Source organism: Mus musculus, chromosome 9, assembly GCF_000001635.26.
Source record: "Mus musculus strain C57BL/6J chromosome 9, GRCm38.p6 C57BL/6J".
NCBI lineage: Eukaryota > Metazoa > Chordata > Mammalia > Rodentia > Muridae > Mus > Mus musculus.
This window is the reverse complement of record NC_000075.6, coordinates 62,886,217-62,900,135: the sequence shown is the minus strand read 5'-3', so window position 1 is coordinate 62,900,135 and position 13,919 is coordinate 62,886,217. Positions and strand designations below refer to the sequence as shown.

The 13,919-nt window shown below is 40.7% G+C and overlaps 1 protein-coding gene across 2 annotated transcripts in view; it reads left to right on the top strand.

Moving 5' to 3' along the window:
• Pias1 (protein inhibitor of activated STAT 1) overlaps positions 1-13,919 on the top strand; it is a 102,514-nt gene that overhangs the window by 80,744 nt on the left and 7,851 nt on the right. For both annotated transcript variants that reach the window (XM_006511302.3, NM_019663.3), the window contains exons 9-12: positions 4,145-4,305; positions 6,877-7,007; positions 7,830-8,010; positions 12,686-12,828. In XM_006511302.3, coding sequence (XP_006511365.1) covers positions 4,145-4,305; positions 6,877-7,007; positions 7,830-8,010; positions 12,686-12,828 — 616 coding nt within the window. The remainder of the gene's footprint in view (positions 1-4,144; positions 4,306-6,876; positions 7,008-7,829; positions 8,011-12,685; positions 12,829-13,919) is intronic.

Here is a 13,919-nt window from a genome sequence, read left to right as displayed (position 1 = left end):
CTGTTTGGCTAAAGGGATAATTCCCCCTACAGTTATTCCAGAGTAGTAAGGCCATATATTTTTAGGTATGTTTTTGCTCAAAAATAAAATACAGTTGTGATAACTCATCTATATATCAAATTTATGGAATCATAAAAAGAGATTTGTTCTTTGAAATATGTAAATATGCTGTCTGACTGTGCATAGAAATCTCCCTTTTGTAATATGCAGAGCTCAGAATAAATGAGTTTCTGTTATTTGTGTGCCATTTAGCTAAAGGCAACAAAAATAATTAAAATGCTTTTTCTCTTTGAGGATTGTCGGTTCTAATTTATTAAGAACAGAAACGGAAATGTTGAAAGTCTGATGATGTGAGCTGTTCCACAGACCTGTAAACCCAGCATAGATAATTTAGAGTTGATAGAAGAGAAAAAATAAACTAGAAATTTATTTTATGAGTACTTATTAGTATGAAAAACCTAACAAGATTTTAAGTATCAATCAAACTTTCTTATTATATGAAGAAGCACATATTGTCATGACATTGTAGGCTCCTGCTGGTGTAAGCCAGCTTACAGCTAGTTTTATTCTCATGCAGCATCATGAACCCTAGCATGGCTGAGTAAAGCAGCCTCACTAGAAAACATGTTTATGTTTATCCATTGATAATGCAGACACCCATCTTATCTTTCAAAGGGAAAGAACTAACTTTGTAATCCACAGAATAAACTGCTCAGTGCTTGCCCCTTCCGATACCATGTTAGAAACAATAGATGCTCGTTCGTCTGGTGGACACTTAAATCTAGTGATTGACTTTAAAGTGAGAGGTAGGGGTATTCTTCACATAAGTGTTATTTTATGATTCTTTGAGATGACATTTGTGGTATAGCTACTAAAAGGCCATAGGTGTGAACATGAGCTCTGGTTTCCTAGGCCGTTCTTAACTGTCCTTCCTGTACTGTTTACTTGTCAGTTTGCTTTCAGACTGTAGGTCACCTTGTTGGTGGAGCTCACCACAGTGTCGTGGGATTGTTCTCTTGCCTCTGTGCACAAAGGACTAACTGAACAGCTTTATGACACTCTTTACTGAACTTGTATTCCATTCTTATGATTTGATTTCCATAAACATATGAAAAAAAGGCCAAAGAACAAATTAGTTCTGGCAATAGAAGATCCTTTGCTTGTTTGCCATTAGCTAAGGCACTTATTAATCCATCAACATTTCTAAGGTATGATCTAGTTGATGGTGCTAAATCAAATTTTTCTTTATCCTTTTATTACTATATACTTTTAGTGGCGGGCCATTTGTTTGTTTTTTGAAATCCAGAATCATATTGCCCACGCTGGCTCAGACTCACCATTCAGACTGGGAGTGACCTTGAACAGCTTCCCTTTCCAAGTGCTGGGATTCCAGAGCCAGACAAATATGGGAGTAACAGTGCTAGAACTCAGAGCTTCTTGCATGTTAGGCAAATGTTCTACTGATAACATCTCAGCTCCAAATTCAGTTTTTATATCTTAAATTAGACCTTAGCTGTGAAGTGCAGATTTCTACTGATTGCTTAATATTCCATGAAGAAAGTATAGGTTGAAAGTCCGATGGGAGCTCGGTGCCAGCACATAAGCTCCCAGCTATAGAGCTGTGGGGCTCTCCCTGATGCTTCATGTAGACAGGAAGTCAGGAAGGAGGAAGATGTCAATAAGGAGCAATAAGCCACGTACTTTATTTATGCTTTGAAAGAGGCTTTCCTTTCACATTGCCTTTATTCCTATAATCCCCATGTGAATCCTATAATTCACATCTTTCAGACATAAAGAGTTTCTCCTAGGACTGCTAGCATGCACAGCTGACAGTCTGTCCATGTACGAGACTGTCTGTCATTCTGCAGTATAGATAGTGAGGGCGAGGACTCGGGTCGGACCTGTTTCCAGTAGGAGATGCACAAAGAAGTAAAGCAGGATGGTCTTGTTCAGGGTAGAGGCGCACAGAAAAGGTCACTCTCAGTCTCCTCCTGGTCCTCCTCTCTGTGCTTTGGACAAGATAAATGATGTTTCTCCTGGCTTAAGTTGTTAGCATGTTCTTTTAAAATTCTTTATCACTTCCTGTGGCGCACACCTTTAATCCCAGCACTAGGGAGGCAGAAGCAGGTGGATTTCTGAGTTCAAGGACAGCCAGGGCTACATAGAGAAACCCTGTCTCGAAAAAAGATGGCCTAGTTGGCCATCATTGGGAAGAGAGGCCCCTTGGTCTTGCAAACTTTATATGCACCAGGGCCAAGAAGTGGGAGGGGGTAGGTAGGGGAGCAGGGCGGGGGGAGGGTATAGGGAACTTTCGGGATAGCATTTGAAATGTAAATAAAGAAAATATCTTATAAAATTTTTTTGAAAAAAAATAAAGGCAAAGGGGAAGAAGAAGAGAGTGGATGGGATGAGGGATTTGTGGAGGGGTAACTGGGAAGGGGATACCATTTGAAATGTAAAAGAATAAACTGATTAATAAAAAAGTTTATTTCTAAAAATCAAAAAAAAAAAAATCTTTATCACTGCATCTGGTGGAAGTGAAGAGAAAATGGTGCTACTTTCTAGGTTGAAAAGGGGGCCTCGAAAGGTTAACTATCTTCCCTAGAAGCACAGTAAATCATTGGAATCAGAACAGTCATTTAGGGCCCATGACAGTTGGTTTCCTTGGTAGACAAGGAAATTACACATTTCCCTGAAAGGTTTGTAAGCCAAGAACCTTTTCCTCTTTTAACTCACAAACATATGGAAAGTCTTTTTCATGAACTTACCAAATAATATCATTATAGGGAGTGAGTAGGTTACATGTTCTGTGGCTATTATGGACTTTGGAAACCCTGTGGTGGTGATGGACATCATAATACCTTACTCCTTGTGCAGGTCCCCAGCAATATATCTACCTTGGGCCCAAGCAACAGCAGTGTAGGATTAAAGAAGACCTCCATATGTGGAGTAGAGTCAGCTAGTGTCAGCTCAGCCCACAATTATTGGGCAAGAAAAATGTCCCCAAATGTACTAGTGATGTCTGAGAGGGCTGTTGGCTGTGTGGTGATGCCCAGTGAGGAGAGAGATTCAGAGCGCACATCTGTCTCCTCTTCAGAGCTGCCCCAGCCATTATGCCTCACATCATGGAGGAAAGGCGGGGTTTGGGCTTCACCCTGTGAACTAAGTACTTATTCAGAGATGAGGTTGGAGGCCATGCTGATCTCCAGGTCTTCTTTTGTCTAAATCTCTACGTAGACGGTTCTTAACTTTTTTCAGGTTGAAGGCTGATTTAAGAGAGCATGTGAGAGTTACAAATACAGCTCAGTGGTAAAGTGCTTGGCTAGCAAGTGTGAGGCCTAGGTCAACACCCTTGTGTGCACGCACACACAAGGTGAGAGCACAGTCAGAGAGATTCAGACATTCCCAACAAGAGTCTCACTGCTCTTATGGTAGACTATCCATAGTCACTGTGTTTGATATCCAAACATATCATGTAGAACATGGTTTTTATATTAAAATTTTTATTTTTAAAAATTAAAATGTAAGCATAACATTTCCCATTTCCCTTTTCTAATCTCTTTGAAGTACCCCTTCCTTTGCTCACTCTCAAAATCACAGCCTCTTTTCTTTGTTTTTACATACAACACACACACACACACACACACACACACCAAATATATAAATACAACCTGCTCAGTCCATATGATGGACTGTTACTTGTATGTATATAATTTCAGAGCTGACCATTTGATACCTGATAACCGATTAGGATCACCCCTGGGAAAGACTGTTTCATCTAATCTCAGTATCCTTCAATTGTCTCTGTATAGTTCTTTGTCTAGGAGTGGTCCCCTGTCCAGGATTTTCCTGTAGCATGTCTGTTGGTATTATCCTTATTCAGGTCTTTTTAGGCAGCAGTATTGTTGGAGTATCAAAAGCTTCCCTATTGATCCTAGGAAATAGTCTAGGCAAGTCCCATGCTTCTCTGGCTCTTACACTCTTTCTTCCCCTCTTCCATGGTATTAACTGAACCTTAGGTACAGGGGTTGTGGACACACTACGCTTTAAATCACAGTACATGCATGTTGTATTTCAGGAAGTCATTATTACAGCCTAGGTTTTCAGCAGCACATACTAACATTGAACTTTCCCTTCCTTAAAGCTTGGGAAAATGCGACTGACAATCCCCTGTCGGGCACTTACCTGCTCCCACCTTCAGTGTTTTGATGCAACTCTTTACATTCAAATGAATGAGAAAAAACCAACATGGGTTTGTCCTGTCTGTGATAAGAAGGCCCCATATGAACACCTTATTATTGACGGGTATGTATGTTTCTATCTCTTTTTGTTTTTCTGCTATTCAAGTTTGTTGCCATCAGGTTTGAGATAAAACCTAGAGGTAATTTTTTCAAAGGTGTTTGTTTATGGAATTTTCATTATTCTAGAAATCAGTGAGTAACTAAAAGTGAGTAACTAGTATTGTAAATATTTTTCATCTTTTAGGATTTTTAAAAAACATTTATTTGGGAAGGTACATTGTAAACATATAGCAGTTAGAAGACAGCATTGGAGAGTTGGTTCTTTTCTTCTACCATCTATATTTTGAGGATCAAACTTGGGCTGTTAGGCTTAGTGGCAGGAACCTTTCCACCATCTTGGTGTCTCTCCCATCTTTAAAACATTTTTTTAAAGATTGATTGATTGATTGATTTTGTATGAGTACACTGTAGCTGTTTTCAGACACACCAGAAGAGGGCATCAGATCCCATTACAGATGGTTATAAGCCACCATGCGGTTGCTGGGAATTGAACTCAGGACCTCTGGAAGAGCAGTCATTGCTCTTAACTGCTGAGCTATCTCTCCAGCCCTTTAAAATACTTTTTAACATTGGTTTTATTTATGGCTGTATATATTCTACTTGTTGTGAAAACACATGCTTTTTCCTCTTTTTTTTCAGCACCTTCTGTTTATTATTTTAAAGCAGTAATTCTAAGCAGACGATATACGTGTGTGTGTGTGTGTGTGTGTGTGTGTGTGTGTGTATTGAGTACATCTAAGACCTACAAAGTGCATGCATTAAGAGGATGCATGATCAAATTTTGAGATTCTAGCAATTGAAACTCATCCAATAAGTAAATAAATAAACAAACAAATAGCTTTTGGTCCTAAACAAATGGCTTAGCAGTTAAGAGCTATACTGCTTTTATAGGTCACCCAAGTTCAGTTCCCAGCTCCAGTGTATCTGATAACCTTTTCTGGTTTCCATGTGCACATACCCCCCCCCCCCCCACACACACACACACAAATAATTTAAGCAATTTGTAAATACTACAGGTTCTTTTCAAAGTTGGGCTTTTTAGAAGAAGCTTGGCTTCTGTCCTGTCCACCAAGCCCTGCCACTTCTGTCCACTGTCAGGGCTCCCAGCCAAGGACAACCAGCTGATAGCAGTTCCTGTTGTTCTGCAGCTTCTGTTTCTAGCCTTGCCTTTCCCCTTTTGTGTTTTCGGTCTCTGTCCTCACCATTGCACACAGTGAGCAGAGGTTCTCCTTCTTAGCCATCTGTCTGTTGGTCTTGACCTGTTGATATTTGCCTGAGTCTGCCATTCCCCTTAGGTTTCTGGTTGCCTTTTTGCCACTGAACAAGAAACAAGGAAATGCATTGTGAAAAGAGAAAAATGCCTCCCTAATATTTCTAGTATTCTTCAGCAAAATACTCAAACAAGACAGATTATTTATAGTATATGAGAAAACATAAGAGCCTTGAAGACAATAATACAAGAATTGAATGTATTTGTCAATAGACTTACAACCCAGAGCTTTAAAAATGTTGAGTCTTGGGAGAATATGAGGAAGTAGTGTTTCCTGTTAGATTTTTCAGAAATGAAATGATAACTAATTTATAAATTTAGACTAATAGTAATATTTTACCACCTCTGTATAGTATTTATCTTAGTTCTTCCTTTTCTTATAATACAGATCTCTCTCGCTCTTTCAAAAACAGAACAGGAAATAAAAGGCATTTTTAATAAAACTTCTAGTTTAGTTTTTACATAAATTTTGATTATATGCTACTAATAACTTTTAGTACCAGTATATTTTATTTGGATTTAACTGTTGGTTGAACATCTTTTAAAATTTTATTTGTTTTATGTATATGAGTACACTGTAGCTTACTTCAGACACACCAGAAGAGGACATCAGATCCCATTTCAGATGGTTGTGAGCCACCATGTGGTTGCTGGGAATTGAACCCAGGACCTTTGGAAAAACAGTGTTCTTAACCACTGAGCCATCTTTCTAGCACTGGTTAGACATTTTTATATATATCCCTTCAGTTTATCAGATAAGATCTTTTAGCAATTTGCAAATATAGAATATAAAGTATAAAGAAAAAATTGAATGTATATAAAATTACCATCTAGAGATCATTAGTGTGTGCTTTTATTCACACACAGAATCTTGTTTTGAGATATGTTATTCCTTAACCACCTCAGTTTTTGTGAACATTTTTCTGTATCCTTAAAACTCTTGGGGATGAGATAAGGTGCTTGCTGCCAAGCCCAACAGCCTGAGTTTAAGACTTAAAACCCATGGGTGGAAGTAGAGAACGAACTCATACAAGTTGTCTTTAGACCTCCACATATGCACTGTGGCACCTACCCACCCATATAGCACAAACTAAAGAAATATTTTTAAGTTGTCGTTTCTTTCCAGGTTCCATGGCATCTTTATGTAAACTGTTTCCCGTGTAGCGCATGTGTGAGGGTGAATGTAGTTTGTCTGCTCTACTTCCCTGTCTTCCATTTACCTCTCATAAAACACCTGTGATCTAAGTGTTCTGAATTATGGTTCTCATGTCTCTTCACTTAAAACATGTTCTATTGTCTGTCTAGGTTGTTTATGGAAATTCTAAAGTACTGCACAGACTGTGACGAGATACAGTTTAAGGAGGATGGCTCGTGGGCTCCAATGAGGTCAAAGAAGGAGGTTCAAGAAGTCACTGCCTCCTACAATGGAGTTGATGGTGAGTGGCTTCCCTTGGCCTGGGTGGTTGCTTGCTGTTGTGCTACACCATGGTTTTTAATATAGAAATGCAGACTGTTGAAATTACTGAGCAGTGCAAATAGCTCAGTAATTCTTAGGTTATTGATTAAATGTCCACAAATAGCAGGATTCCTTTTAAATCAACTTTTTGCAAGCCTTAAGATGTTTATGGTACTAGATTTTCTTTTTTTCTTCTTTTTTTGTTTTCCTTTAGTTTTGTTTTGTTTTAGACTTTGGAGTCTCATATTTTGTATTCGCTTGGCTCTGCCTCCTGAATGCTAAGACCAAAGGTGTGCAGCACCATACTCAGCTACTTTTCTTTAAATATTTTCGTATATGTGGGGATAGATTTGACTTTGGTGATTTGCTAGGAGAGGACCAGTATTTTCTAGGTACTTTAGATGCTGTGTAGAAAAACATGTAACACACAATCCTGCTCTAAAACTACTTTTATTCTAAAGTAGATATAAAAGATGTATGTAGCCCTAGCTGTCCTGGAACTCACTATGTAGACCAGGCTGATCTTGAACTCATAGAGATCTTTTGCCTCTGCCTCCAGAATTATTGGAGTAATAAAGGCGTTAAGATATATTTTGATTATTCTAATTCAAAATTATTTTTCAAATAATTGATTAACAACCAATAAAAATGCCACCATTTTTAAACCCAGTAAAGCAGAGCTACCTTACTACATCGCTCTGCTACCCCGTGGTGTTGCTTTGCTAAGTGGATGTGCTCGTCTGCAGGGACACTGGGAGAAGAGGATTGACACGGGTCTTGCGTTTTAATCATTCTTGCACAGGTTGCTTGAGCTCCACATTGGAGCATCAGGTAGCGTCCCACAACCAGTCCTCAAATAAAAACAAGAAAGTCGAGGTCATTGACCTAACCATTGACAGCTCGTCAGATGAAGAGGAGGAAGAACCCCCTGCCAAGAGGACCTGTCCTTCCCTGTCTCCTACGTCACCACTAAGTAATAAAGGGTGAGTGCTGCTAGAACCTTTGCAAAACACTCATGTATGAAAGTTCATCTGCAAAGTAGGGTCAAGGCTGCCAAGTAAACCATTGTGTGTGAATACAAACTGGAGATGGACTCTCCTAGGGATGTTGTGTTTTTGATGAAGTAGAGTAGAGTTCTCCAAGAGTTTGTATATAGGATTCATCATATCAAGAGATGTTTCTGGGCCTCGAGAGATGGCTCAGCAATTAAGAGTACTTGGTGTGGGGCTGGAGAGATGGCTCAGTGGTTAAGAGCACCTACTGTTCTTCCAGAGGTCCTGAGTTCAATTCCCAGCAACCACATGGTGGCTCACAACCATCTGTAATGAGATCCGGTGCCCTCTTCTGGTGTGTCTGAATACAGCAACAATGTACTCACAAAGATCTGAATCCCAGGGCTCAGTGACCACAAGCAGTGACTGGGCAAAGCTAAAGGCCCAGAGTCACTCCCCAGAAGCCAAAGGAAGGAGAGGATTGACTCCGCAAGGCTAGTGTTGTCCAGTGGCAACCCTACAAGCAGTATACTCCCCCAGTATAATCACAAATAAAATAAAATCTTAAAAAAAAAAAAAAAAAAAAAAAGAGTACTTGGTGTATTATGCACAGTTCCTAGCACCCACATGGTGGCTCACAACCGCCTGTAATTTCCACTCCAGGGGATCTGATGACACCGTCTGGCTTCCAAGGGTGCACACACACTCACGCAGTCTTTAAAGAGATGACTCTGCTGCATTTAGCAGTTCTGATGCACATGAGGATCACCAAGAGGGTTTGGGTGTTGGTTTGGTTTGGTTTTGGGGTTTGTTTGGGTTTTTTTTGTTTTTTGTTTTTTTTGTTTTGCATTTAACCAGGGTTGTTTTGTTTTGTTAAGACTTGTTTTATTTGTATGTATGTGCTTGTCAGAAACAACCTTCAGTAATTGGTTCTCTCCCTCTACCATGTGTCAAACTTTGATTGCCAGACTTAATAGCAAGTGCAATAGCGAGGCAAATGGATCTCTGTGTGTTCCAGAACAACCTGATAAATGTAATGAAACCCATTCTTAGGAAAGAAAGAAAGGGTGGGGCGAGGGGAGAGAGAGAGAGAGGGGAGAGGGGGAGGAGAAGAAGGAGGAGGAGAAAAAAAGATGTCCTTTCCTCATATTTGAGGTGTTGCTCTCCTTTCAGGATCTGTTTACAGTCATTGTCCAGTTTTAGTCTGGTAGCAGCCATCCTGTTGAGAGTGTGTGCCGCATGAACAGTTGAGCCACTAGCCTCCCCCAAGTGGACTTGTTCAGTGTACACAGTACAGTTCTTCCTGTGAACTCCGGTGCTCTGCCACTCTGCTGGCCTTCATGCCCAGCCCAGACTTGGACAGCACAGTGCTCAGATACCTTAGTTAGCTCTTAGGAAATAGAGCAAGACTGATGTTCTCTGAATGTGAGGAGGCCCAATGAAGTGCCTTCCACAGCTCCTGTCTGGATCAAAACCCACAAAGATTAGATTTCATTTTTGCTGCTTGTAGGTTTTAGAACATTAGCTTAAAAACTGGAACCTACTTGCTGTAAAATGAATTCCAGTAGAGCACTTACAGTGGAAAGCTGGACACACCAGGTCATTGAAACTGGCTGCAGATGTGTGTGAGGTGCAGGAAAGAACTGCAGTGACTTGGGCTTCCCTGAAGTAGTCCTCTTTTGAAGACTTGTCTGTGGTTCCCAGGAGCCTCCCATCATGTTGTTCATAACCCCATCACTCATAAGACTGTTTGGGGCCACCTGGACTAGATGACATCCTGTCCAATAATATTAGTAGTCATAGTAGTGAAGACAACGTTGATGATGATGATTTCAACGTAGTAAGTGTTCTGAAGAACCTAGAGACCCAGATGGAATGCTTAGGTGACACATGAATTCTATGACAGACATATGAGGGACAAAATGTGACCTTGGTGGATCTGGATATCTTCAGCCTCCCAAAGAAATCAGGAGACAACTGTATTGTTATTTTTTTTTTGTGCTATGATTGCAAAATTAAGATACGTTCTTTTGAAAAAAAATGATACTTTCTAAAAAACAAGTATATAAATACTCTAGAGTTAATTTTACGGCTGTCAAAATAGTCATATGTGAACTCTGCAGTATTTTTACTATCTGAGTTTTTTTTTTTTTTAAATCAGGAAAATTTTGGAGTCTTTAGAAATCTAATATTTTTTCTTTGAATATTTATTATAGTTCTTCCCAAAATAGCCCTGTTTATTATGTTTGGAAAATTATATTAGTTGCATTAACTACTTTCCTGATTTGCCCATGATAAATTGAGCCTAAATACAGCTCTGCAAAGGCCAGAGCCTCCTCTGTGGATATGTAGCTAAAACCTGTATGTCTCCAGCATTTTAAAAGAATGGCTGCATCTGAGCACTGTAAGTGTTCACAGTGGCAACCAGCTGGTAGCTGTAGCATGAAGCCCAGCAGGTCGTTTGCCGCTGTGCATTATAACAAGGAAATACTTGAGAGCATTCACAAATAGAAGACAGGCAGCCGTCCACAACTGGAAAGAATCCGGTACTGTAGCACCTCGCTGAGTGTTCTATTCACCCAGAAGTTCCATACTGTTTGCTAGACTGAGGTGTTTGTGAAGACAAGCAGTCAGCTGCTTTCTCCTGTTAGAATCTCTTAAGCGTAGACAAGGACACAGCTGAGGAACGTGGTGTTTTCTAGAGGTTTACATTCACACTGATTGAAACACTTCTGTGCAGCACCTATTCCATTCAGAAATGTATAGTGCATATTTATAATTAGGATTCTGTTCCTGGAAATGTAAGCTTTGTGTCATTTGAAGTACTCTACCATTAAATTTGTACCTCCACCTACAAGTACCTGACATGGAGTATTGGAAATAGAAGATCAGGGGATGTGGTTCACTGGATAAAGTACTGGCTATAAAAGCAGGATGATTCCCCAGATTCTGTGGAAGGCCAGATCAAGTACCACGCATATCTAAATCAAGAAGGCAGACAGAGACAGGAGAAGCCCTGACACTCATAAGCCATCTGGCCCAGCATATCCATGAGTAGTGTAGGAATAGGCAGGGGAAGCTGTTCTCAGCCCTCCTTGTGTATGCATGCTGTAGCACCTGTGTACTACTCTAGTGCACAAACACACACTGCATTCGGAGTGAAGAGGCCTATATTTTTCCCTTTCTCATTACTTTGTTTTCCTCTGTGCCTGTTAGCCTTTCATGGTTAGGGGTTGTGTGGAGTGGTGCATAAATCTCCTTAGGACTGTCATAACTCAAAGTCAGTTCTTAAGTTTCTTTCTTCCTCCTTTTTTCTTTCATTTTGTTTGGGGTGGTTTGATTTTTGGGTTTGGTTTGGTTTGGTTTTGGTCTCGTTTTAGCATTTTGAGACAGGGTTTCTCTGTGTAGCCCTGGCTGTTCTGGAACTCACGCTGTAGAACAGGCTGGCCTCGAACTCAGAGATCTACCTGCCTCTGCTTCCCGAGTGCTGGGATTAAAGCCACAATCCACAGCCTGGCTGTCCTTTTTCTTTAAGGGAAGGAAGGAGACGGGTTTGGCATCTGGCTGATAAAGCCTGCTGGTGCTTTTCTGGAGTTCCTTTTTCCCTTCAGTTCAACCCTTATTTCTTAATACCTCTGTCCCTCCTTTATACTTTGGGACACTTTGGTGCCTTGTCTGCTGCTTTGATTGGCTTCAACAGCCCTATTATTTGACTATACTGATAGCTAAGCTAGACACTGGGTGCACCAAAGTCACTCCAGAGTTCACTCTGAGCAAGCTTTAAGTCAGCTTTCTTCTCAGTGCTCAGCTTGCTACATTGCCCTAGTTGTCTCTATTTTCCTTAACAGGGTATCTTAGTCAGGGTTTCTATTGCTGAGATGAAACAACATGACAAAAAAGCAAGTTGGCAGGGAAAGGGTTTGTTGGCTTACACTTCCACAGCACTGTTGATCATCTAAGGATTTGGGGGTAGAAACTCAAACAGAGCAGGAACCTGGAGGCAGGAGCTGATGCCCTCTGGAGAAGTGCTGCTTACTGGCTTACTCAGCCTGGTTTTTAACCAATCACTAGTTAAGAAAATGCTTTCCAGGCTCACCCAGGACTACAGAGGCACTTTCTCCTCTCAGATCAGATGAATGTGCCATGTGTCAAGTTGACAATAAACTTACCCAGCACAAAGAGTATCCCTAGAGTGTCACTCCCTACCCCATTCTGCACCTCCTTAGAAAGGACCACAGTTGCCTTTTTCAGGAGTGCCTTCCACCCGTGTCCAACATGGTAACTCAACTGGGTGTTGCTCCTGCGTTCTCAGAGTGGAGGATGGCGATCTAAGGACTGTGTGGACTGCATGAATAGTTTTACCGTAGCATCTCTGATTCTCCTTACAGTGTCTGCAAACACTACCACAAGCCTAAAGTAGTTCTTTTTTTTTTATTAGGTATTTTCCTCGTTTACATTTTCAATGCTATCCCAAAGGCCCCCCCATACCCACCCCCCCTAAAGTAGTTCTTACCATTGACTTTACTGTTTGTTTGTTTGTTTTGGGGGGTTTTTTGTTACTCTTAATTTTTTATCCTAAAAAGTAGGACTTATTGTGGTGTATACAATTGCATTTGCCAAACTGTTAAAGTGACTATTAAATTTTCTGAACATTTCTTTCCCCCAGCATTTTAAGTCTTCCTCATCAAGCCTCGCCTGTGTCCCGCACCCCAAGCCTTCCTGCTGTAGATACAAGCTACATCAACACCTCCCTCATCCAGGACTACAGGCACCCCTTCCACATGACGCCTATGCCTTATGACTTACAAGGTGAGTTCCTGCTCCTCTGCTGTGTCACACAGGCTGACAGAGTGTGCTGTGTCACACTCTGAGCAGCTGCAGTCTGGGGATGGGAGCGAGCGTAGGGGAAAGTGAGTATAGGAAGAACATAGCTTTGGGTCTTCATGATACCTTCCTCAGTAGCCAGCGCTCACTGCTCTGGAAATACTGGGGCAGTGGTCTTAAGGCATTGTGAGTTCCCAGTACTCCATAGGCTGTTGACATACTTCTGTATGTGGCCTTGAGTTCGATGGAAATGAGTGTTGGTTTTGTTCTTTGATGATAGCTGCATGTAACAGATACTGTGTGTATTACAAGAGATGGACTTACTGGATAGCCCTGGTTTGGGCCTAAAGCTCTCCATATAATAGACCAGACTGGCCTCAAACTTGCTATTATTCTCCTGCCTCTGCCTTCCAAGAGCTAGGATATTAGGCATGCACTGCATTGTGGAGATGCTACATGCCATGGCACACATGGAGATCTGAGGACAGCCTGCAGGAATTCATTTTCCTTCCACCATGTGATCTTAGGGATCAGACTCAGGTCATCAGCTTTGGTGACAAGAACCTTCACCCACTGAGACATCTTGTCAGCACTTTTTTATTGTCTTATAAGTAGTGACAAATTGAGACATTTAAAATTCTTTTGAATCTTACCTTTTTTTTTTTTTTTTTTTTTTTTTTGAGATAGTCTTTCTATGTAGTCCTGCTTGGCCTCAAACTCATAGATATATACCAGCCAGCATATACTGTCTTGCACAGACTCATCTTTTTTTCTTTTTTTAAAGTTTGATATGTCAGTACATTCATTTGTATCTTAAAAAGAATTTCAGCTATAGATTTATCTTTATAACTTAGTGGCTTATGGACTAATCATTTAACTTCCCAGATGCAGGGTACTCTGAGCAGTTTTCTAGACAGCTCTACTTACCTATTTGCACACATGCATCACTGTCGCTACATCCTGGGAGTGGTTGCCAGCACATTGCATTGCTGGTGTACTCAAGGTTGGACATCAGCATGAGACCATTGGTTTTCTTGCTCTAATGTTACCATTATATAAGTTAGGAAGGGTGTGCT